The 18,698-nt window shown below is 44.6% G+C and overlaps 1 protein-coding gene across 1 annotated transcript in view; it reads left to right on the forward strand.

The window, feature by feature from the left end:
• Positions 1-18,698, forward strand: part of LOC107182784 (dynein heavy chain 9, axonemal-like) — a 66,803-nt gene that overhangs the window by 11,547 nt on the left and 36,558 nt on the right. Inside the window, exons 4-7 of the mRNA XM_015562596.1 lie at positions 557-727; positions 2,632-2,754; positions 10,816-11,009; positions 13,625-13,773. Of these exons, the coding sequence (XP_015418082.1) occupies positions 557-727; positions 2,632-2,754; positions 10,816-11,009; positions 13,625-13,773 (637 nt within the window). The remainder of the gene's footprint in view (positions 1-556; positions 728-2,631; positions 2,755-10,815; positions 11,010-13,624; positions 13,774-18,698) is intronic.

An 18,698-nucleotide genomic window follows, 5' to 3' on the forward strand; every position in this document is an offset into this window, starting at 1 on the left:
GGGAAAGAAAAATCTGCAGCCAACAATGGGAGGGACCCAATGATGTTTTGATTTTTTCAATGACTCAGTCTATTATATAACATCTAATTAAAAACATTCTGAGTGCCCGTTATGTACAAGGGTCTCTTCTGGACAACGAAGTTGTACAAAACATTGGTTCTACCCTCAAGAATTTTATAATCCAGTGGGTGGAATAATTAATCCCAGCTGGTTATTGTTGACTGTATCAACTTTTTATCGGGTAGTTACACAACAAAACTTACTGGATTTCATTCTTTTGGCCACTGGACATTTATTTTTCCCTGATCAAAACTTAGGCTCTTCTCTGCGTGCCTCAGAGCTTTGCCCACTTTGAGACCACATGGTAATTCATATGAGCAAACGAAGCAAACAGCAAACAAAGACAGAATGTTCTTGTTGCTGCTGTTCCTTCTCGGCAGGAGGTGCTAGGAAAGTAGTTCTGTGACTCGGGAGTGATGATGTTCTTCACAGGTCAGACTAGAGTGGAACTGACAGCTGTGTAACCGCCCCCCCTGCCCCCGCCTCCCGCCCCCAGGCCTTCAGCAGCGTCTTCCAGAGGGCGGTGGAGAAGGCCGCGCCCCACGAGAGTCTCCCGCAGCGCGTGGCCAGCCTGATGGACAGCATCACCTTCTCCGTGTTCCAGTACACCACCCGCGGGCTCTTCGAGTGTGATAAGCTGACTTACCTTGCTCAGCTCACCTTTCAGGTAAGAGTGAATTGAGGAAGTTTCCAGAAAACCAGTCATTTTCTAGTGCCCAATCAGCAAATGTAAAAACAAGACAAAACAAAAAACTTTCTTCCTTTAACATCATTTCCCATAGCATGTGAGGACTCTGAGCTCCAAGCAGAGGGGTCAGACCGGAAGGTCCCATTGGGGGCCTGCGTGCTGCTGCCTCATTGTCCACTCATCAGTCGCTGTCCTTTTCCTCGCTGGTCCTGCGTGACCTGAGGTCCTGCTCCCCAGAGCCCTCAGCAGCCACTCCCCATCAACCCAAACCGGCGCCAGAGAGGAAGCGGGTGCCACAGCAATGACTAGACACTTCTTGAGACGCACCAAGAACTGTCTAGAGCAGTGGTTCTCAACCTTCCTAATGCCACGACCCTTTAATACAGTTCCGCATGTTGTGGTGACCACCAATTTCATTGTTACAAATTGAACATAATTAAAGCATAGTGATTAATCACAAAAACAATATGGAATTATATAGGTGTTTTCCGATGGTCTTAGGCGACCCCAGTGAAAGGGTCATTCGACCCCCAAGGGGGTTGCGACCCAAAGGTTGAGAACCGCTGGTCTAGAGTATTCCTCAGTAATTATTTACTTGTAGGGTTTAAGTTTAATGTCCCACCATTCCCCTGGAATAAGAAATTGCAAATGTCTGTCTATAGTTATAGCAGCCTTGACCTTAAAAGTGTCCTTTAGGACCATGGTTTTCCAGGGTCTGGGAGCACGAGGAACCACTGGTGTTATTAAGAAACCTTTGTCTTTTATTACTTCTTAACATGAAAAAAAAGAAAAGAAAACGTATTTCCTTGTACTCAGTTAGCATTGGGAATTTTTTCCACATATGAATTAAGAGTTCCAATCCAATGATCTCGAGGCCTCTTCCAGTTCTAAAAGCCAGATCTTCGAGGGTCACTTCTGTGCTGACTGTGCGTTTCAAGGACTGAACTCATGGGGGAGCTCGTGTGGCTTGTCCCTCACCCTAGGCGCTCCCCACTCCGCAAAAGCACCTCAGAGCCCAGCATAGACCGACTTCCCTCCCACCAATTATTCCCCACCTTCCACTCTTCTCTCCTCGTCAATATTTCAGCCTCACTTTGCACGGGCCTGTCTGCCTCATCTATTATTGCTAGCCTATCGCCTTAGAGTCTTCTCCTCAAATTGACTGAATTATTTTTTTCTTAGTGAACATTTCCATCTGTAACTCCTCAGCAGAGAACACACCTTGAAGAGGAGAGAACAATTTCCCAAGCAGCTCTCAGCATGACTCTCAGCTCAGATGAGGGGAACGCCCTGCACACCTCCCCAATTCCGTCCGAGCTCTGCACTCTCAGTGCCTCCTCCCTGAAAGCCTTCCCTCCCTGTCTGAGTATCACTGTCTCTCAGCTTCTCCATGACCCAGTTCAAAGCACTTACAGAAAGTTTCGTCACATCAATCCCCCCAGCCCTGCTCCCTGGTCACGCCCCTCCCCGAGAAGCCCCGTAGCACTGTTGATTCATATATGCACTTCTATTTTGCATATACCCATACGTTACTTTGACACACTCTTCAAATCACATCATTTGGGTGTATCATCTTCTCAATAGATGGCAGGAATGTATCCCATGGCACGTATGACTGATACATAAAACTCTTGCTTTCCAAGTTTATAGTCATTCGCCGGGTGCATTTAAGTCCTGCTGATTTTAGGGAGAGAGCAGATGTACACAGGAGTGTTTGCACAGATATACACCTTCTTCCACGCCACCTGCTTCTAACAATCCAAACTGATGGGCAAGCGTTAGTGCTAGAAGTAGCAGCAGTTACACGGAGGGACGACCCCGAGGCCCTCCGGACCCTGTGCCCATCACCAGCTAAGACACGCGGTATCATCGTCCACATGCAGATCCTCCTCCTGAACCAGGCGGTTGGGGCGGCGGAGCTGGACTTCCTGCTGCGATCCCCTGTGCAGGCCGGCGTCACCAGCCCCGTGGAGTTCCTCTCCCATCAGGCCTGGGGAGGCATCAAGGTCAGTACCAGCCCTGGAAAAAGGCATGTTCTCATCTCCCGAGTTTGTCTCAGACCCTTGTCCCCAGGGCTCTCTTTGGGGTTCATCGGGGAGCTGTTTGAACATAGCCCCCCATGAAAGAGCTCCCCCTTCCTGGCTGCTGGATGGCTTTGCAGAGACTGAGCTGAGCCAGTACCTGCTGCTGCGAGGGCTCAGCCTCCCCATGTGAGGGAACAGGAAGATCCTGGGAGCTTCTCTGACTCAGTTGAGCTCCCTTGCCCTGTCAGCGCGTCCGGCTGGGTGTGGGCTCCTCTGGAGGCCCTAGGGCTGGTGTGGGGGTGCTGAGAGGCTGGGACAGCACCTCCATGAAGCGGACAGATGCCAGGCTCTGTTCAGGCATCTCCGCCCTAACCTAACCCTAGCCCTAATCAACTCAGCCTCAAGGCAGGGGATGCAGCCAGCCTGGGGTCACCAGGGACTAAGAGTAACTCACAATTACTGAGCACCTTAGAAATGCATCACCTTACCTTAGTCCCATGGTCACCTGGGCCATAGGGATTATTTGTTCCCTTTTGACGTCTGAGGAAAGTGAGGTCCCACGTTTTATAAGTAGTAAGTCTAGGACTCGGATTCCAGCCTGTCTGATGGCAAAGCCCAGTTTCTTTCCATGTTATTCAGCTTGGCTCGGTTGGGATTCTGTGAACATTGAGAAGAGCACAAACTGTAAGTTCCCTTCAGTGGGAGCCATGCCGTGATGCCGAGCAGAAAGGTGGGCTGAGTGAACATCCTCGCTCCACCAGGGCAGCTGTCCAGTCCCACCTGAGTGAGTGCCCACGGCGGGCACTGGTGCTGTGTGAGGACTGGCATCTGCACAAAACACACCCCGTATACCCTCTTCCACGTTTGTTGCATTTTATACATTTCACTAGAGGCCCGGTGCATGAAATTCATGCGTGGGGGGGGGGGCCTTAGCCTGGCCTGCACCCTCTCCAATCTGGGACCCCTCAGGGGATGTCCGCCTGTGGGGTGGGGCCTTAACCAGCAATCGGACATCCCTCTCACAATCTAGGACCACTGGCTCCTAACCGCTTGCCTACCTGCCTACCTGCCTGCCTGATTGCCCCTAACTGCCTCTACTTGTCTTCCTGATTGCCCCCTAACTGCTCCCTGACCAACCTGGTCACCCCTTAACTGCCCCCCTGCTGGCCTGGTCGCCCCCTAACTGCCTCCCCCCACTGCCAGCCTGGCTGCCTCCTAACTGCCCCACTGCTGGCCTCGTCACCCCCTAACTGTCCTGAAGGAGGTTGGACGTCCAGAAGATGTCTGGTTGACCTGTTCTAATTAGCATATTACCCTTTTATTAGCATAGATAGCACAAAGTCTGAAATAATATGATTAGCTCTCTTTCTCTGTGTATATTTTACTACATATTTGAGCTAATGTAGATTCACATGCAGTTATAAGAAATGTAGAGATATTCCTTATACCCAGTTCCCCCCATGGTGACATCTTGCATTCCTGTAGCACAGTATCACACCCAGGAAGTCGTCATTGATACAGTCCACCAGTGTTAGGTTCACTCATCGTGTTGAACAATGAGTTTATCAGGCACTCATTGTGTGTGAGCATGTGTGTGTCTGTGAAGATTCATGTAACCACCACAGCCAAGACAGAGGAAATGTTATCACTGCAGGGATCCCTCATGTCGCCCCTTCATAATCACAACAACCTCCTCCCTCCCCCAGCTCCTAATGCCTGGCAACCACTAATCTGTTCTCCATTTGTAGAAGGCTGTCATCTCAAGAATGTTATAGAAATGGAAATATACAGTATGTAATCTTTTCAGACTAGCTTGTTCCCTCAGCATCGCTCCCTTGAGATCCATCCCAGTCTGATTTACTTTATAACTAAGCCCCACATTTAGTCATTTATATGCCTGCTGTCCACTTCAAACGATTCATCTTCGGAAATCTAAGGCTAATTCCACCCATGCCACCGTTGCCCAAAATATTTCTCTAATTCCTTTTTCAGAATCTGTTGCTATTTCTTAAATTATTTTATTTAGGGCTGTATCTAAATCAAAGGTCATCAAACATTTTCTGGATGGGGCTACATAGTAAATATTTCTACTTTGAGGGTCAGACTCTGTCACAACTATTCAACTCTGCCTAAGTCACACACAGGACATAAGCAAGAGAAAATGGCTGAGTTTCTTTTTTTGTTTCAATCCTCACCTGAGGAAGAGCTTTATTTATTTGAGAGAGAGAGAAAGGGAGAGAGAAACATCAGTTGGTTGCCCCCAAATGCACCAGAATGGAGATTGAACCCGCAGCCTTTTGTGGTATGAGCCAGGGTACGGATAGCTGAGTTTGAATAAAACTTTATTTGTAAATATAGGTGGTGAGCCAGATTGGCCCTGCAAGCTGCATTTTGCTGATCTCTGACCTAAATAATAAAGGTGTGATTTGGTTTTTATCTACTAACCTTATTTGTCATTCTGTACCCAATCTGGCAAATGAGATGGGGAATAATGTATTGGGCAAGAACCAAGGGGACACTCCATTCACAATAGCAATAAAATCACAAAATTACAAAATGCCTTAGAATAATTACAATAAATGCAGACCACATGTGTGGAAACCATCAACTCGTCTAGGCTACATAAGATATTAATGCATAGACACTCTAGAGTAACACTGTCCAAAAGAAATATAATGTATGTCACATATGTAATTTAAAATGTTCTAGTATCCATAGAGTAAAAATGTAATAAGAAATTTCCCTGGCCAGTGTGGCTCATGGGCATGTGATCTGGGCATGTACAGGAAGCAACTGATCAATGTTTCTCTCTCATCAATGTTTCTCTCTCTCTCTCTCTCTCTCTCTCTCTCTCTCTCTCTTTCTCTCTCCTCTCTCTTTCTCACACACATTCTCTCTCCCTTCTGCTCTTCCTAGTATCAATGAAAAATATATCCTCAAGTGAGGATTTTAAAAAAGTAAAATAAAAAATGTGATATGAAATTAATTTTAATAATATATTTTCTTTAAACCAATAAGGCAAATATCATTTTAATATGTACTTACTATAAATATTATTAATGAACTATTTTAAAATTTTGTACTGAATCTGAATTCTAGTTTGTATTTTTTGCCCTTAATGCACTTCTCAATTAGATGCTAAATTTTCATCAGAAATATTTTATTTGAATTTATATTTCAGAAAATTTTAGAGATAAAACAGTTGATCCATATACCCAAGTTTTTTCAAACATTCTTAAAAGTTTTCCAATTATTAAAGCAGGTTCCAATTTCTATATTTGATGTTAAAATAATAGTATTTGATGTTAAAATCAAAGATTTCGTTTCCTCAGTCACACTGGCCACATTTTATTTGCTCTGCACTCACATTTTGCCAGTGGCTACCTTGTTGGACAGTGCTGCCCCAGAGCTTGAGAATAAAGGCATAGCCTGATGCCCTGTGGAAAATACATTATGGAAAGCAGTTCTGAATGAGAGTATCTGAGAACGGGAGCAGTGATGGGGATGAACTAGCTAACAAAGGCCGGAGTCAGACATTCCGGATTCAAGTTTGAGTGTGTGCAGCCTCTACATGTTCCTTATTCCTCTGAGACTTTCTTTCCTTATCTTCAAAACGGCCGTTAAAATACCTACCTCACAGGATTATGTCGGACATACAGATATTCAGTAAATAGAAGCTGGTTCTGGGTCTGGTTATGGTTATGGTTATGGTTATGGTTATGATATTTGTTCCTGAGAATTGCCATAACAAAGTACCACAGGCTAGGTGGCTTAAAATAGCAGAAATTTATTATCTCACAGTTCTGGAGGCTAGAAGTCTGAGTCAAGTTTCGGCAAGCCATGGCTCCTCATAAAGGCCGCAAGGGGAGGATCCTTCCTCCATCTTCCAGCTTCTGATAGCCCCAGCGTGCCTTGGTTTGTTGCAAGATCACTTCAGTCTCTGGCCCCATCCCTGCTGTCTCTGCATGGCCATCTTCCCTCTGTGTGTCTCCATCTTTTCTCTTAAAAAAGCATGTCAGCCCTAACCAGTTTGGCTCAGCGGATAGAGCGTCGGCCTATGGACTCAAGGGTCCCAGGTTCTATTCCGGTCAAGGGCATGTACCTTGGTTGCAGGCACATTCCCAATGGGGAGTGTGCAGGAGGCAGCTGATCAATGTTTCTCTCTCATCGATGTTTCTAACTCTCTATCCTTCTCCCTTCCTCTCTGTAAAAATCAATAAAATATGTTTTTTTAAAAAGCATGTCATGTTAGACTATGGCCCATCCTGCTGACTCATCCCAACCGGATTACACCTGCAAATACCCTATTTTAAAATAAGCTCAAGTTTACACATCCGGGAGGTTCGTTTTCCAACCTATCTTTTTGGTGGACACGACTCACCCCATCACAGTTATGATTGTTAATTACCCATCTCAAAGGTCTGTACATGCTGTCGTTGGTGTGGGTTATACCTTATAGCATTTGTCCATGGAAGGAAAAACTTCGAGCCGTTGTGCGGTGCCAAATTGGGCCAAATCCAGTTGCCTTTCACTCTATTACCCACAAAGCCCTCAGGCAGCAGAAGTTACAGAGAATAAATGGCTCAAAAGCATTATCGACAACTCTAAAGCTACTGTGCAATTTAGTTCCGTTCCTCTTTCCACAAAATGGATTGTTTGGTTTGCTTTTTTTCGCTCTGCATTTTTTGTTTTGTTTTGTGGGCTGAGCTCATCTGGCTGCTTAAAAGCTTTGCAGATGAGTGAGGCTTTATCTCTCCCCATCTCTGAGTTCTGCTAGGGGAGCAGCGAGTCAGCCCCACACTCGAGCGCAGCGCGGGATGTGAGCCCATGTAAATACAACGCGGTGTGCAGTGCCCATCACTGAGGCCTTTGATAAATGCTCTTTTTAAGTGTTCAGTTGGATTTTAGCCTAAAGAAACAGACTACAGTATAATTGAATAGGACACGATGAAACAAAATTCTTTAAACATTCCGTCTGACGAGGAAGATGGATGGCCTTGTTTCCGCAGCAGCCCTAATAGGCAGGTAATGAATGAAATCTTTGTGATAACATATTGCTTCTATTAGGACCCTTTGTTAGAATATTTGAAGTTTAATCAAATGCGGAACTTGAAGGCACTGGGACTGTTCTGCTCTTCATTAGAAAATCTCATCTGTGATGCACGCCTGTGTTAGCCTTTCAAAGGCCCCTCACCGCCGCTCTGGATGCCGGTTTAGCACCGTGGTATTTTGCTACACAGTCCAAGGTAATTAGGTTAATTAGTCATTTCCATTTAACTTATTTAGAAATGCCTTTCCCTCATTTGGGAGATTGAATGTTGCAATTGTGTTCAATCCAGAGCTTCAAGGAAGCGTGTTTCAGCCCCAGTCCTGGCAGCTGGGAGCCCCAATGGCAGTGTCATTTGCTCAGTACTGTAGTGACCGCCAGAGGGGGTAACGGGGCTGCAGAGGGTTAATGATGATGCAAGCTGGGCAGAGGCACCGGAGTGCTGCCAGAAGGAGATGAACACGACTTCCCGGCACACAGAGAGATAATTACAGCGGCCGCAGCTTTCCTCGGCCTGTTAAGAGCCTTCCTGCTGGCCGCCCAGATGTCAAACTTGATTAATTGAGCACTTCCTAAGTTCCAGACAGCTGCTAGGCCGGAGGCATACACAGATGACTAAGAAAGTTCTTGCCCACAGGGAACTCACAGTCTTGCAGGAAGAACAGCAAATAAACCCGAAATCACAATTCAATAACTACAGAAGCCCCAAGAAAGCACGGGAAGGGCTGTAGAGTTTTCATGGCACTTGTATCTACATTAGCGTGTGAGCTATGCGAACAATTACATGGCCTCATTTTCCAAATGAGAAAATCTAAAGCCACAAAGGTCAGAAGATGCTCAGGAGAGCTGTCCCTGGGACCAGAACTCGCACTTCCCGGCCCCTCCTCCACCATCTGCCCCCAGCTGCACTCCACTCCCCACATGAGCGAAGGAGTGCTCCCTGCTCTGAGCGGCCAGGGTGAAGCTGAGAAGCCACAGAGCCCGTGTGGAAGGCACAGAAAGACAGGACAGGTGCTCAGGCACTCGGGAGAAGAGCCTGGGAAGCCCGGGTCCAGCCCCATGTCCTCCTCCAGCCTGGCTTTCCCCTGGTCACCGTAAGACTCTCCTACTGCAGTGACATTCCTCCCTGTCGTGCCCCACACTCCTCCCCTCCACATGCTGGCTCCTGTTGATCCTGCCCCATAAAATACCTTTTCTTCTCCCGACCTCTAGTTCTGCCCAACAGAATCCTACAAACTTCCTAAGGCCTCCTTCATCTCCTCTTTCTCTTGAGCTTAGGATTGTAAGCTTTTTTGGAAGGCAAGTGTATTTTTATGTTCAACTTTGTATCCCCAAGTGCCTGGCATGTACTAGTAGTAGGCATTCAATAAATATCAAATGAATGAATTCAAATGACAAGAATGTGTAGGTTCCTTAAAACTCGGGGCACTGTGGTAGGTGCTTTGGACAAAGTCTAGTTTCTAATATCATTGGAGAGACCAAACACACAAGCAGAGCTGAGTAACAGTGGAAAGGCTGCAGGCAACTGTCTAAGTAAGTGATGAGTGTGTGGGCACCCTGAGGAAACAGGGTCAACACCCCCCAAAAGTTGGTTCCAATGTCGGCAGACGATGCCACACACATACCTAAGAAGGTATGGAAAAGCTTATTATTCACATAAGACCTTCTGGGGAGAGCAGGGAGCAGTCTGTGAATGGTTTGAGGGAGCCAGGAAAGGAGACTACCGTGGCGTCTTATGGAAGTTATGGGGTGAAGCCAGGGTGAGAGTTCCGGAGCATGGGCAGGGCTCGCGTGGTGCAACTTCCCTCCACACCAGAGAGGGGGTGCCGAGGCTTACTTATCCGCTTGCCCAGATGTGGAACAGCAGAGGAGAGCGAGGCATGAGGCTTAACGCTATCAGCAGTCAAATATCTAAAAATTGAGTCAATCTCTTTACTAAACATAACAACTCTGTGCAAAGGACAAGTATCACATGATCTCACACGTATGTGGAATCTAATGAACAAAATAAACTGATGAACAAAATAGATCCAGAGACATAGAAGCATGGAACGGACGGTTGAATCTCAGAGGGAAAGTGGAGGTGGGTGGGTGGGTGGATGGGTGGGAGGGAAGAGATCAACCAAGGAACTTGCAAATTTAAAAATAAAAAATATCTTTTTTAAAACAAAGATATCAACTCTGTGCTCCACAAAAAAAAAAAAAAGTGGGAGGGCCATGTGTTCTAGGTTAGAGAGAACGTGTATGAGGGAGGTTGCTGACTTGCAACTGGACTTTGACAATTTATAGAACCAGCACAAGAAAGGGGTAGAATTTGGTGGAGAGAACAGGACCTGATGTGGCTTTGTGACCAAGGAGTTCAGTTGGGAATGAGTCTGGCACATTTCCAAAGTTGGGGACGGACAGAGTGGGGGGGGGGGGGGGGGGAGGGAAAAGGGGGGGGGGGGGGGCAGTCTGCTCCCTGGTGAACTGGATGGATTGGAGGGAAGCGCCAAATGAAGAGACCTGATTAACAAGTTATGCACCTGGACACAATCCTTATGGAAGCTGGCAATTCATGGAAGTTTTAGAGTTGGCATTAATACAAAGTCAATCCTTAGCAAGGAGTTGCTGGCAGAGTGAATACGGGAATGAAAAGGAGGAGTCAGACACTTAACATGTCCAGGCTCCTTGACCAGAAAAATATGACAGCCCTCTTGTCCCTTTTCCATGCAATACCCTGCAGGCAGGTGCTGCTCAGTCTCTGCTCTGATAACATCCCAAACACTCTCTTTGCTAAACCTTGCACATTATTGGGGCAGTTTGCTAAAGGGGATCTGATCAAAATCCTTCCTCTTTCTTGAGTTTACCTGGAAGAAGATTCCAGGCTCCAGGAGAGAGTATAAATGAGACAGAATTCTATCTGTAATAGCATCTCGCTGCTTAACCCACAACTCAATGCAAGTCTCCACTGTGGGAACCTGCATCTCAGAGCACGATTCTCTGAACTTCCCTAGGCTCTGTCCGCCATGGAGGAATTCTGTAATCTGGACCGGGACATTGAGGGATCTGCCAAGAGCTGGAAGAAGTTCGTAGAATCGGAATGTCCTGAGAAGGAGAAGTTCCCGCAGGAGTGGAAGAGCAAGACGGCCCTGCAGCGCCTCTGCATGATGAGGGCCATGCGTCCAGACCGGATGACCTATGCCATGCGGTAGGGAAGGGGCCAGGGGGAGGCCCAGGACAGGCACAGTCTCAGTGTGGCCAAACTAGCAGGGCTGAGCACAAAAGCCATGTGTGTATAGTAACAGAAGTCTCCATACCAACTTCCAAAATCCCACAAGGCCTGCGTTTGCCAGGTCTTTTCCTAATGTCTAGGTGGACAGTACCGAGAAGGATGCTGGTCACATCTACGGTGGCAGGAGATGGGTGCAGAGCCCAGATGGAAGGGCCATCCTTAGCAGAACATCCCTCTCATCAGAAAGAGGGAGAGAGATGAGTGCGGCTGTTGTTATGCTGGTAGAAGGATGATTGAAAATTGAGAAGGCTTTTCTCTGATGACTTCTATTTTCTCTGAGAAGGAGGAAGCAAGATCCTCAATTGAGTTTCTGGGAAAGGGGAGGTGACAGGGTTGGAGATTGGAGGAGAGGGCAGAATGTTTGGAAAAGGGTCTGTGAAAAAATGAGAGAAGGACAACAAGGGAAACTCAACCAATTTCAAGTAGCATTGAGGACCCAGCTAGTTGAGACCCTGCATCCGTAGCAGCACCAGTCCTCACCATTAGATGATTCTGCATCCAACAGCCCAGGTAAAGGTTCAGAATTACATTGATCCAGAGCACTGGTGATCCCAACTTGGTGTGTTGGAATGAGTTAGGTTGAGGAAATGCGGTTTGGGCAAGAGAGTGAGAAGGACAACAAGGGAAACTCGACCAATTTCAAGTAGCATTGAGGGCCCAGCTAGTTAAGACCCTGCATTGTAGCAGCACCAGTCCTCACCATTAGATGGTTCTGCATACAACAGCCCAGGTATAGGTTCAGAATTACGTTGATCCAGAGCACTGGTGATTCCAACTTGGTGTGTTGGAATGAGTCAGGTTGAGGAAATGCGGTTTGGGCAAGAGAGTGATTAGAAGTTACAGGCAATGCAATCTTATAGAGACAGAAAGCAGATTAGTTAGTACTTGCCTGGAGCTGGATGGTGGGAATAGCAGTTATTTAATAAGGCAAAAAAACCTTATTGGCAGAATAAAATTGTTCTAAAACTGGTTTAAGTGGGAATAGCAGTTATTTAATAAGGCAAAAAACCTATTGGCAGAATAAAATTGTTCTAAAACTGGTTTATGGTGAAGATTGTAGAATTTAGTGACTTTACTAAAAATTATTGAATAGTACACTTAAAATGGGTAAATTTTATGGTATGTCAATTATACCTCGAGAACGTTGTTTTAAAAGAAATGAGTTACAGACCATAGACTCTACACTGGATAGGAAAGCAATAAAGAGAGTAAGGGAATGATTTTTAAAAAACAAAACAAAAAGAAAAACACTAGACATGTCAAGATACTGCATTTGTCATGGCACCAAATACAGACAAAAAAATAAGTGAAGGAAGGGCAAATTGCTAAAAGGACTGTAAGGATAGAAAGTTCTGGTCAGAGGGTGGGATGTTTCCATACATAGTTTCAGACATAGAAAAAGTTCCCAAGTAGGAACAAGGATGAGGGCATGCCCGTGGGATCAGGTGGCTGCATGGGGAGAAATGAAGATTGATAAGAACCTGGAGGAGGCCTGTGGACTGAAGGGTCCCAGGTTCGAGTCCAGTCAAGGGCATGTATCTTGGTTGTAGGCACATCACCAATAGGGGGTGTGCAGGAGGCAGCTGAACCGATGTTTCTCTCTCATCGATGTTTCTAACTCTCTATCCCTCTCCTTCTCCCTTCCTCTCTGTAAAAAAATCAATAAAATATATTTTTAAAAAATAATAACCTGGAGGATTGTCCACTTGGATGCTGATGTCATCCAGGTGATGGAAAGCCCATGAGCCAAGGGTCCAAGTGTTCAGTGAACAAGTACAGTGAGCAAAGGAGCAACAGATGACATTGACGTGCAGATACGGTGGTGACACATCAGGGGAAATGAGCTGTAATGGAGCCAGAGCAGAGAAGTAAATTGATTATAAATAATAGTCATCTGAGAGCAGGAACATGATCTTACCTTCCAATCCTGAGACACATCAGATGTAGAAGAATGAGCCCAGCTGAAAGGCTACAGGAAAAATAGTGTCCTTGAGGAAGAGTTAAAGCCAGGCGCTGGACCAGATGATCAGTATGTGGTTGCAGCTTCAGGGTTTTATTTAGTATAAAATGGGACACTTTGAAAAGGATCACAGGTAAGTAGAGTCAGATGAAGAGAAATGCAGGTAATGATAGAACATGAGGGAACAGAAGACTGGAGAGCCTTAAATGATGGGTGGAGGACCACAGGGATGTGAAGTGTGGAGGATTTAGCGGCTGCGAGCTTTCGAAGGCACTGTTTCTGGCAGTCTTCTGAGGGGTGATGGGGATGTCCCAACACCAGGCTTCACAGAGGAGTCAGCGGGGGCCTGGGTGGGTGGGGATGCAGAAGGAGCCATGATCTGGATGTGCCAGCTGGCAACTAGCCACACAGATGTTAAGCGCTGACTTTTCAAGAAGTGCTTGGAGTTGGTCCCAGCTCCGTGGCTACCAAGCCCATGACCTGGAGCACATCTTTCCATTTCTCTAGACCTGTGTCTCAGATGTTAGTATTTTGTGACTGATAAACGTTTGTGTGCTCTTTTTTCTGGAAGGCATTTTGTTGAGGAGACATTAGGAAGCAAATACGTGGTGGGAAGAGCATTAGACTTTGCAACCTCGTTTGAAGAATCAGGACCAGCCACTCCCATATTTTTCATCCTGTCTCCAGGGGTGGACCCACTAAAGGATGTGGAAAATCAAGGTGAGAAAGCGCCTTCTTGGGGCCAAGGCTGCGCCAGCACCGTGCACTTTTACGCTTTGCATCTGTCGGGTTCTCTATCCCAGATTGAGGGCTCATTATGCAATACCCAGTACCTGCTAACCATACAGAGATCAGGGTTCTTGCTGAACCCACGCCAGGGACCATAGCTCTGGGCTCTGTGAGGTAGAATCCATAGTAGCAGGCTCATGAGGAGATTTTGTCCCGCCACCACCCACTCCCTTTATTGTAGCTGGAGCATCATTCTGAAATACAAGTGCGACCCTTTCACAGGCTCCCCTGGCCCTCGGAATGAAGCTCAGACTCCTTAAAGGGCTTTCAGGAAACTCAGTCCTCCAGTTCCTCCCTACTTCTCCAGCCTACTTTACATCATTAATGCCCTATTGCTGCTATAACAAATTACCATAAACTTAGAGGCTTAAGATAACAGTTCTAGAAGTTGAACAAATAAATGGGTTCCCTCTTTTCCTCATAAAGACCATTATGACTCTATTGGGTCTACTCATAATCCAGGATTATCTCCCCACCTCCAAGTCTTTAATTTAATCACACCTGCAGAGTCCCTTTGCCATGTAAAGTAACATATATACAGATTCTGGGGGTTAAGACCTGGGCATCTTTGGAGGTTCATTATTCTGCCTACATTTTCCTGCCCTTCTCTTTATATACTCTACACAGCAGCCGTTTAATATCCCAAACATTCTGTCTCCCCTCCAGCATCCCCTTCACCAGGCTAGCTTCTACTCATCCTTTACACACCAATTTCAATGTCACCACCTCCAGGAAGCCTTACTTGACTTCCAAGGTGCTAGGCTCCCCTCCCACGTGCTCCTAGGGCACCCTTCTTTTTGTGTGTCACATGGTAATTATCTAGTGACAATTGTGTCTTCCTAGGAGAATGACAGCTCCTTGGGACTAAGTGTCCTCACTAGAATATCCCCAGTCTCCAGCACTGTGCTTCCCGTGTGATGGGCACTCAGTAAATACATATATTAAGTGAAGAATCCCTGGCCAGTTTGGCTCAGTGGATAGAGCGTTGGCCTACAGACTAAAGCAGGGGTGGGCAAACTTTTTGACTCAAGGGCCACAATGGGTTCTTAAACGGGACCGGAGGGCTGGAACAAAAGCATGGATGGAGTGTTTGTGTAAACTAATATAAATTCAAAGTAAACATCATTACATAAAAGGGTACGGTCTTTTTTTTTTTTTTTTAGTTTTATTCATTTCAAACGGAGCGTAGTTTGCCCATGGCTGGACTAAAGGGTTTGATTCTGATCAAGGGCATATGCCCGAGTTGTGGACTCAATCCCCAGTAGGGGGCGTGCAGGAGGCAGCCAATCAATGATTCACTCTCATCATTGGTGTTTCTATCTCTCCCTCTCCCTTCATCTCTGAAATCAATAAAAATAAAAAAATAAGTGAAGGATGAGCCACTGAATGACCAATTAAGACTATAAAACTAGCAAAACTACAACAATTTGCAAAGTGAGATAAAGACCTGACAGGTTTTTATAGACCCAGGTCTTCATAGGTAAGAATCCGGACCCTGTGATGCAACTCCGTGAGCCCAGTTGCTCACTATGTAATGGAAGGAGCCATGGCATCTGCCTGGTGTTCGAGGTAGTTGAGATGAAGCTAACTTGGCCCAAAATGACAGACAAAGTCTGTGCAAGGAAAAGAATGATCTTATTCACTAACCTAATGTATATTTTTGTAATATCCTAAAAATTTTAGGTAAAATCTTTAAATATTTTTAAATATCAATAATAAAGAATTTAAAGTGAAAAGCAATAGTTCCTGGCTCCAGCACTTCCCACACCCCGTTGCCCATCCCAGACACTTCACTTCTGCCTGTTTCTGAATTTAGTCCTCCTAATAGTTACTTCTCTGTTTCCTACTAATCTTTCATCACTATTTTAGAATTCATCCATTTTCAATATCTATTTATTTCCTAATATGAAAAATAAAACTTTACTCTTATTGCTGCCCATTAAGACGCCCCTCTTTATGCCCAAATTTTTAACAGCTCTACTGAGATATAATCCCCATGCTATGAAAGTCACCCATTTAAAGTATGGCATTGAAAGTTTAATATTTTCATAGGCTGTGCTACCATCACCATAATCTAATTTTAGAAAATGTTGGTCTTCCCCGTAAGTAGCTATCTCTATTAACAATCATTTCCTATTCCATTCCACCACCTCCCAGTCCCAGTCGCCACCAATTTACTTTCTGTCTCTAAAACTTGGCCTATTCTGGGCATTTCCTACAAATGGAGTCATGTATCTATGTGGTCTTTCCTTGTGGCTTCTTCCACGTAGCGTCATGTTTGCAGGTTGCCTCCGTGGAGTGGCGTGAATCAGAACGCCATTCCTTTCTATGGCTGTTGTTCCGGACTCTCACTGACTCCATCATGATCTTGCTTGGTCTCCATCCTCCTCTGTCCAATTACCTGGCTTCGGCAAAATAAATTTTGTTATTTCCATCTTGTGATCAGAAAGAAGTCGTATCTACTGACTTGGCCTTGCACTGTCTCCTTTCCTTCTTCCCAATGTTCTGTCAGAACTATGAGTTCACTTAGATGATGGTAGGCCTGCCACAAGGAGTGTTCAAAAAAATACTTTTTGTTAGTGTCTTTGCATGCAGATTATCAACACTTTGCTTAAAGTCTCATTTTTGTTGTGCCTGGCCTCATTCTCATCTAAGAGTTCATTGAAAGTTGGTTAGCTTGGAGCAAGTACAGATTTTTTCTTTTTAATATATTTTTATTGATTTCAGATAGGAGGGGAGAGAGAGATAGAAATACAGTGGGGCCTTGACTTACGAGTTTAATTCCTTTCGAGACCGAGCTTGTTAAGGAGCTCGTTAACTCAAATTACTCTATCAACTCAATGCAAAAAATTGGCTGAGAGACAGCTGGTATCTCAAAAAACTCGTTAGTCGGGACACTCCTAAGTCTAGGCCCCACTGTATCAATTGTGATACAGGAAAAGCATTTGACAAAATCCAGTACCCATTTATCAATTGTGAGTGAGAATCATTGATCGGCTGCCTCTTGCACGCCCCACACTGGAGCCTGCAACCCGGACATGTGCCCTGACTGCGAATAGAACTGTGACCTCCCGGTTCAGAGGTCGATGCTCAACCACTGAGATACACCAGCCAGGTGCAAGAACAGTTGGAGGGGTTTTTTGGAGTGGTTTCAAGATTGGTGGAGTGTTGCTTTTTGTTGAGAGGGACATGCTTCTCCATGTGCCAGGGAGCAGGAGATTGAACAGAGATAAAGATTAAGAAAAGAAGAAGAGATGAGATGTAGAGAATGATAAGTGATAGGCAGGGGGAGGATACATCTCCCATTGAGATGGGGATGTGCAGAGATAGACACATAACAGGGCTGTGCAGAAATGCAGATAAAATAGCAATAAATTGAAGGAATTTCTACTGACGGGCATATGTTTTCTCAGGGAAGTAGCAAGTAAAGCAAACTGCTGCACCGGAAGAGAGAAGTTCATTAGGAATTTTAAATAAAGAAGGAAATGAGCAAAATGTAACTGACTTCTGGAGACGTGGAAAGATTACCAAACATTGAGGTAGAGAATCATGAACTTGTGATAGCACCAATTCACCAAATGTATTTTTTTCTCTTATGACTAGTAATATGTAGATTTTTTCCAGGGTTGAGATTTTACAAAATTTTCCAGGGTTGAGATTTATCCTTCTCAAACTTTTCCAAAAAATTCAAGAAAGGGCAAGACTTCCAAGCTCATTTGACAAAGCCAGCATTATCCTAATTCCAAAACCAGGTAAAGACACTACAAAGAAAGAAAATTATAGGCCAATATCTGTCATGAATATAGATGCAAAAATCTCAACAAAATATTAGCAAACCAAATCCAGCAACACATTAAATAGATCACACACATGATCCAGTGGGATTTATTCTGGGATGCAAAGTTGGTACAATATTTGCAAATCAATAAATGTGATACACCACATAAACAAAACAAAGGATAAAAACCATATGGTCTTATCAATAGATGCAGGGAAAGCATTTGACAAAATCCAGTACCCATTTATGATAAAAAAAAAAAAACTCTCAGCAAAATGGGAATAGAAGGAACATACCTAACTTATGGTCTTTATTAAAAGACCATGTCTGACACACCCACAGCTAACATCATACTCAAGGGAAAAAATGAAAAGGTTATCCTTAAGACAGGTATGTCCACTTTCACCATGCTTACTCAACAAAGGACTGCAACACCTCGCCATGGCAATCAGACAAGAAGAAATAAAAGGCCTCCAAATCGGAGGGGAAGAAGCAAATTGTCATTATTTGCAGATGACATGGTACTGTAAATAGAGAACCCTAAAGACTCCACCAAAAAACTATTAAAACTGATAAATAAATGCAGTAAAGTAGTAAGATACAAAATAAATATCCAGAAATTGTTTGCGATTTTATACACCAATAATGAACTATCAGAAAGGGAAACTAAGAAAACATTCCCCTTCACAATTGCATCAAAAATATAAAATAGCTAAGAATAAATTTAACCAAGGATGTAAAAGACCTGTAGGCAGAAAATTATAAGACACTGAAGAAAGAAATTGAAGAAGTTATAAATAAATGGAAGCATATACTGTGCTCATGGATAGGAAGAATTAACATTTTTTAAACATCCATACTATCCAAAGCAATCTATATAGATTCAATGCAATTCCTACTTTTAAAAACAATAATGTGTTTCCCAGCACTAACACAAATAATCTAAAAATGTATATGGAATTATAAAAGACCCCAAATAGCTACAGCAATCTTGAGGGAAAAAAAGAAAGTTGGAGGTATCACACTACCAGGTGTCAAACTATAGTACAAGGCTATAGTAATCAAAACAGCATGTCAC

Source organism: Myotis davidii, unplaced genomic scaffold (assembly GCF_000327345.1).
Source record: "Myotis davidii unplaced genomic scaffold, ASM32734v1 scaffold37, whole genome shotgun sequence".
Taxonomy (NCBI): Eukaryota; Metazoa; Chordata; class Mammalia; order Chiroptera; family Vespertilionidae; genus Myotis; species Myotis davidii.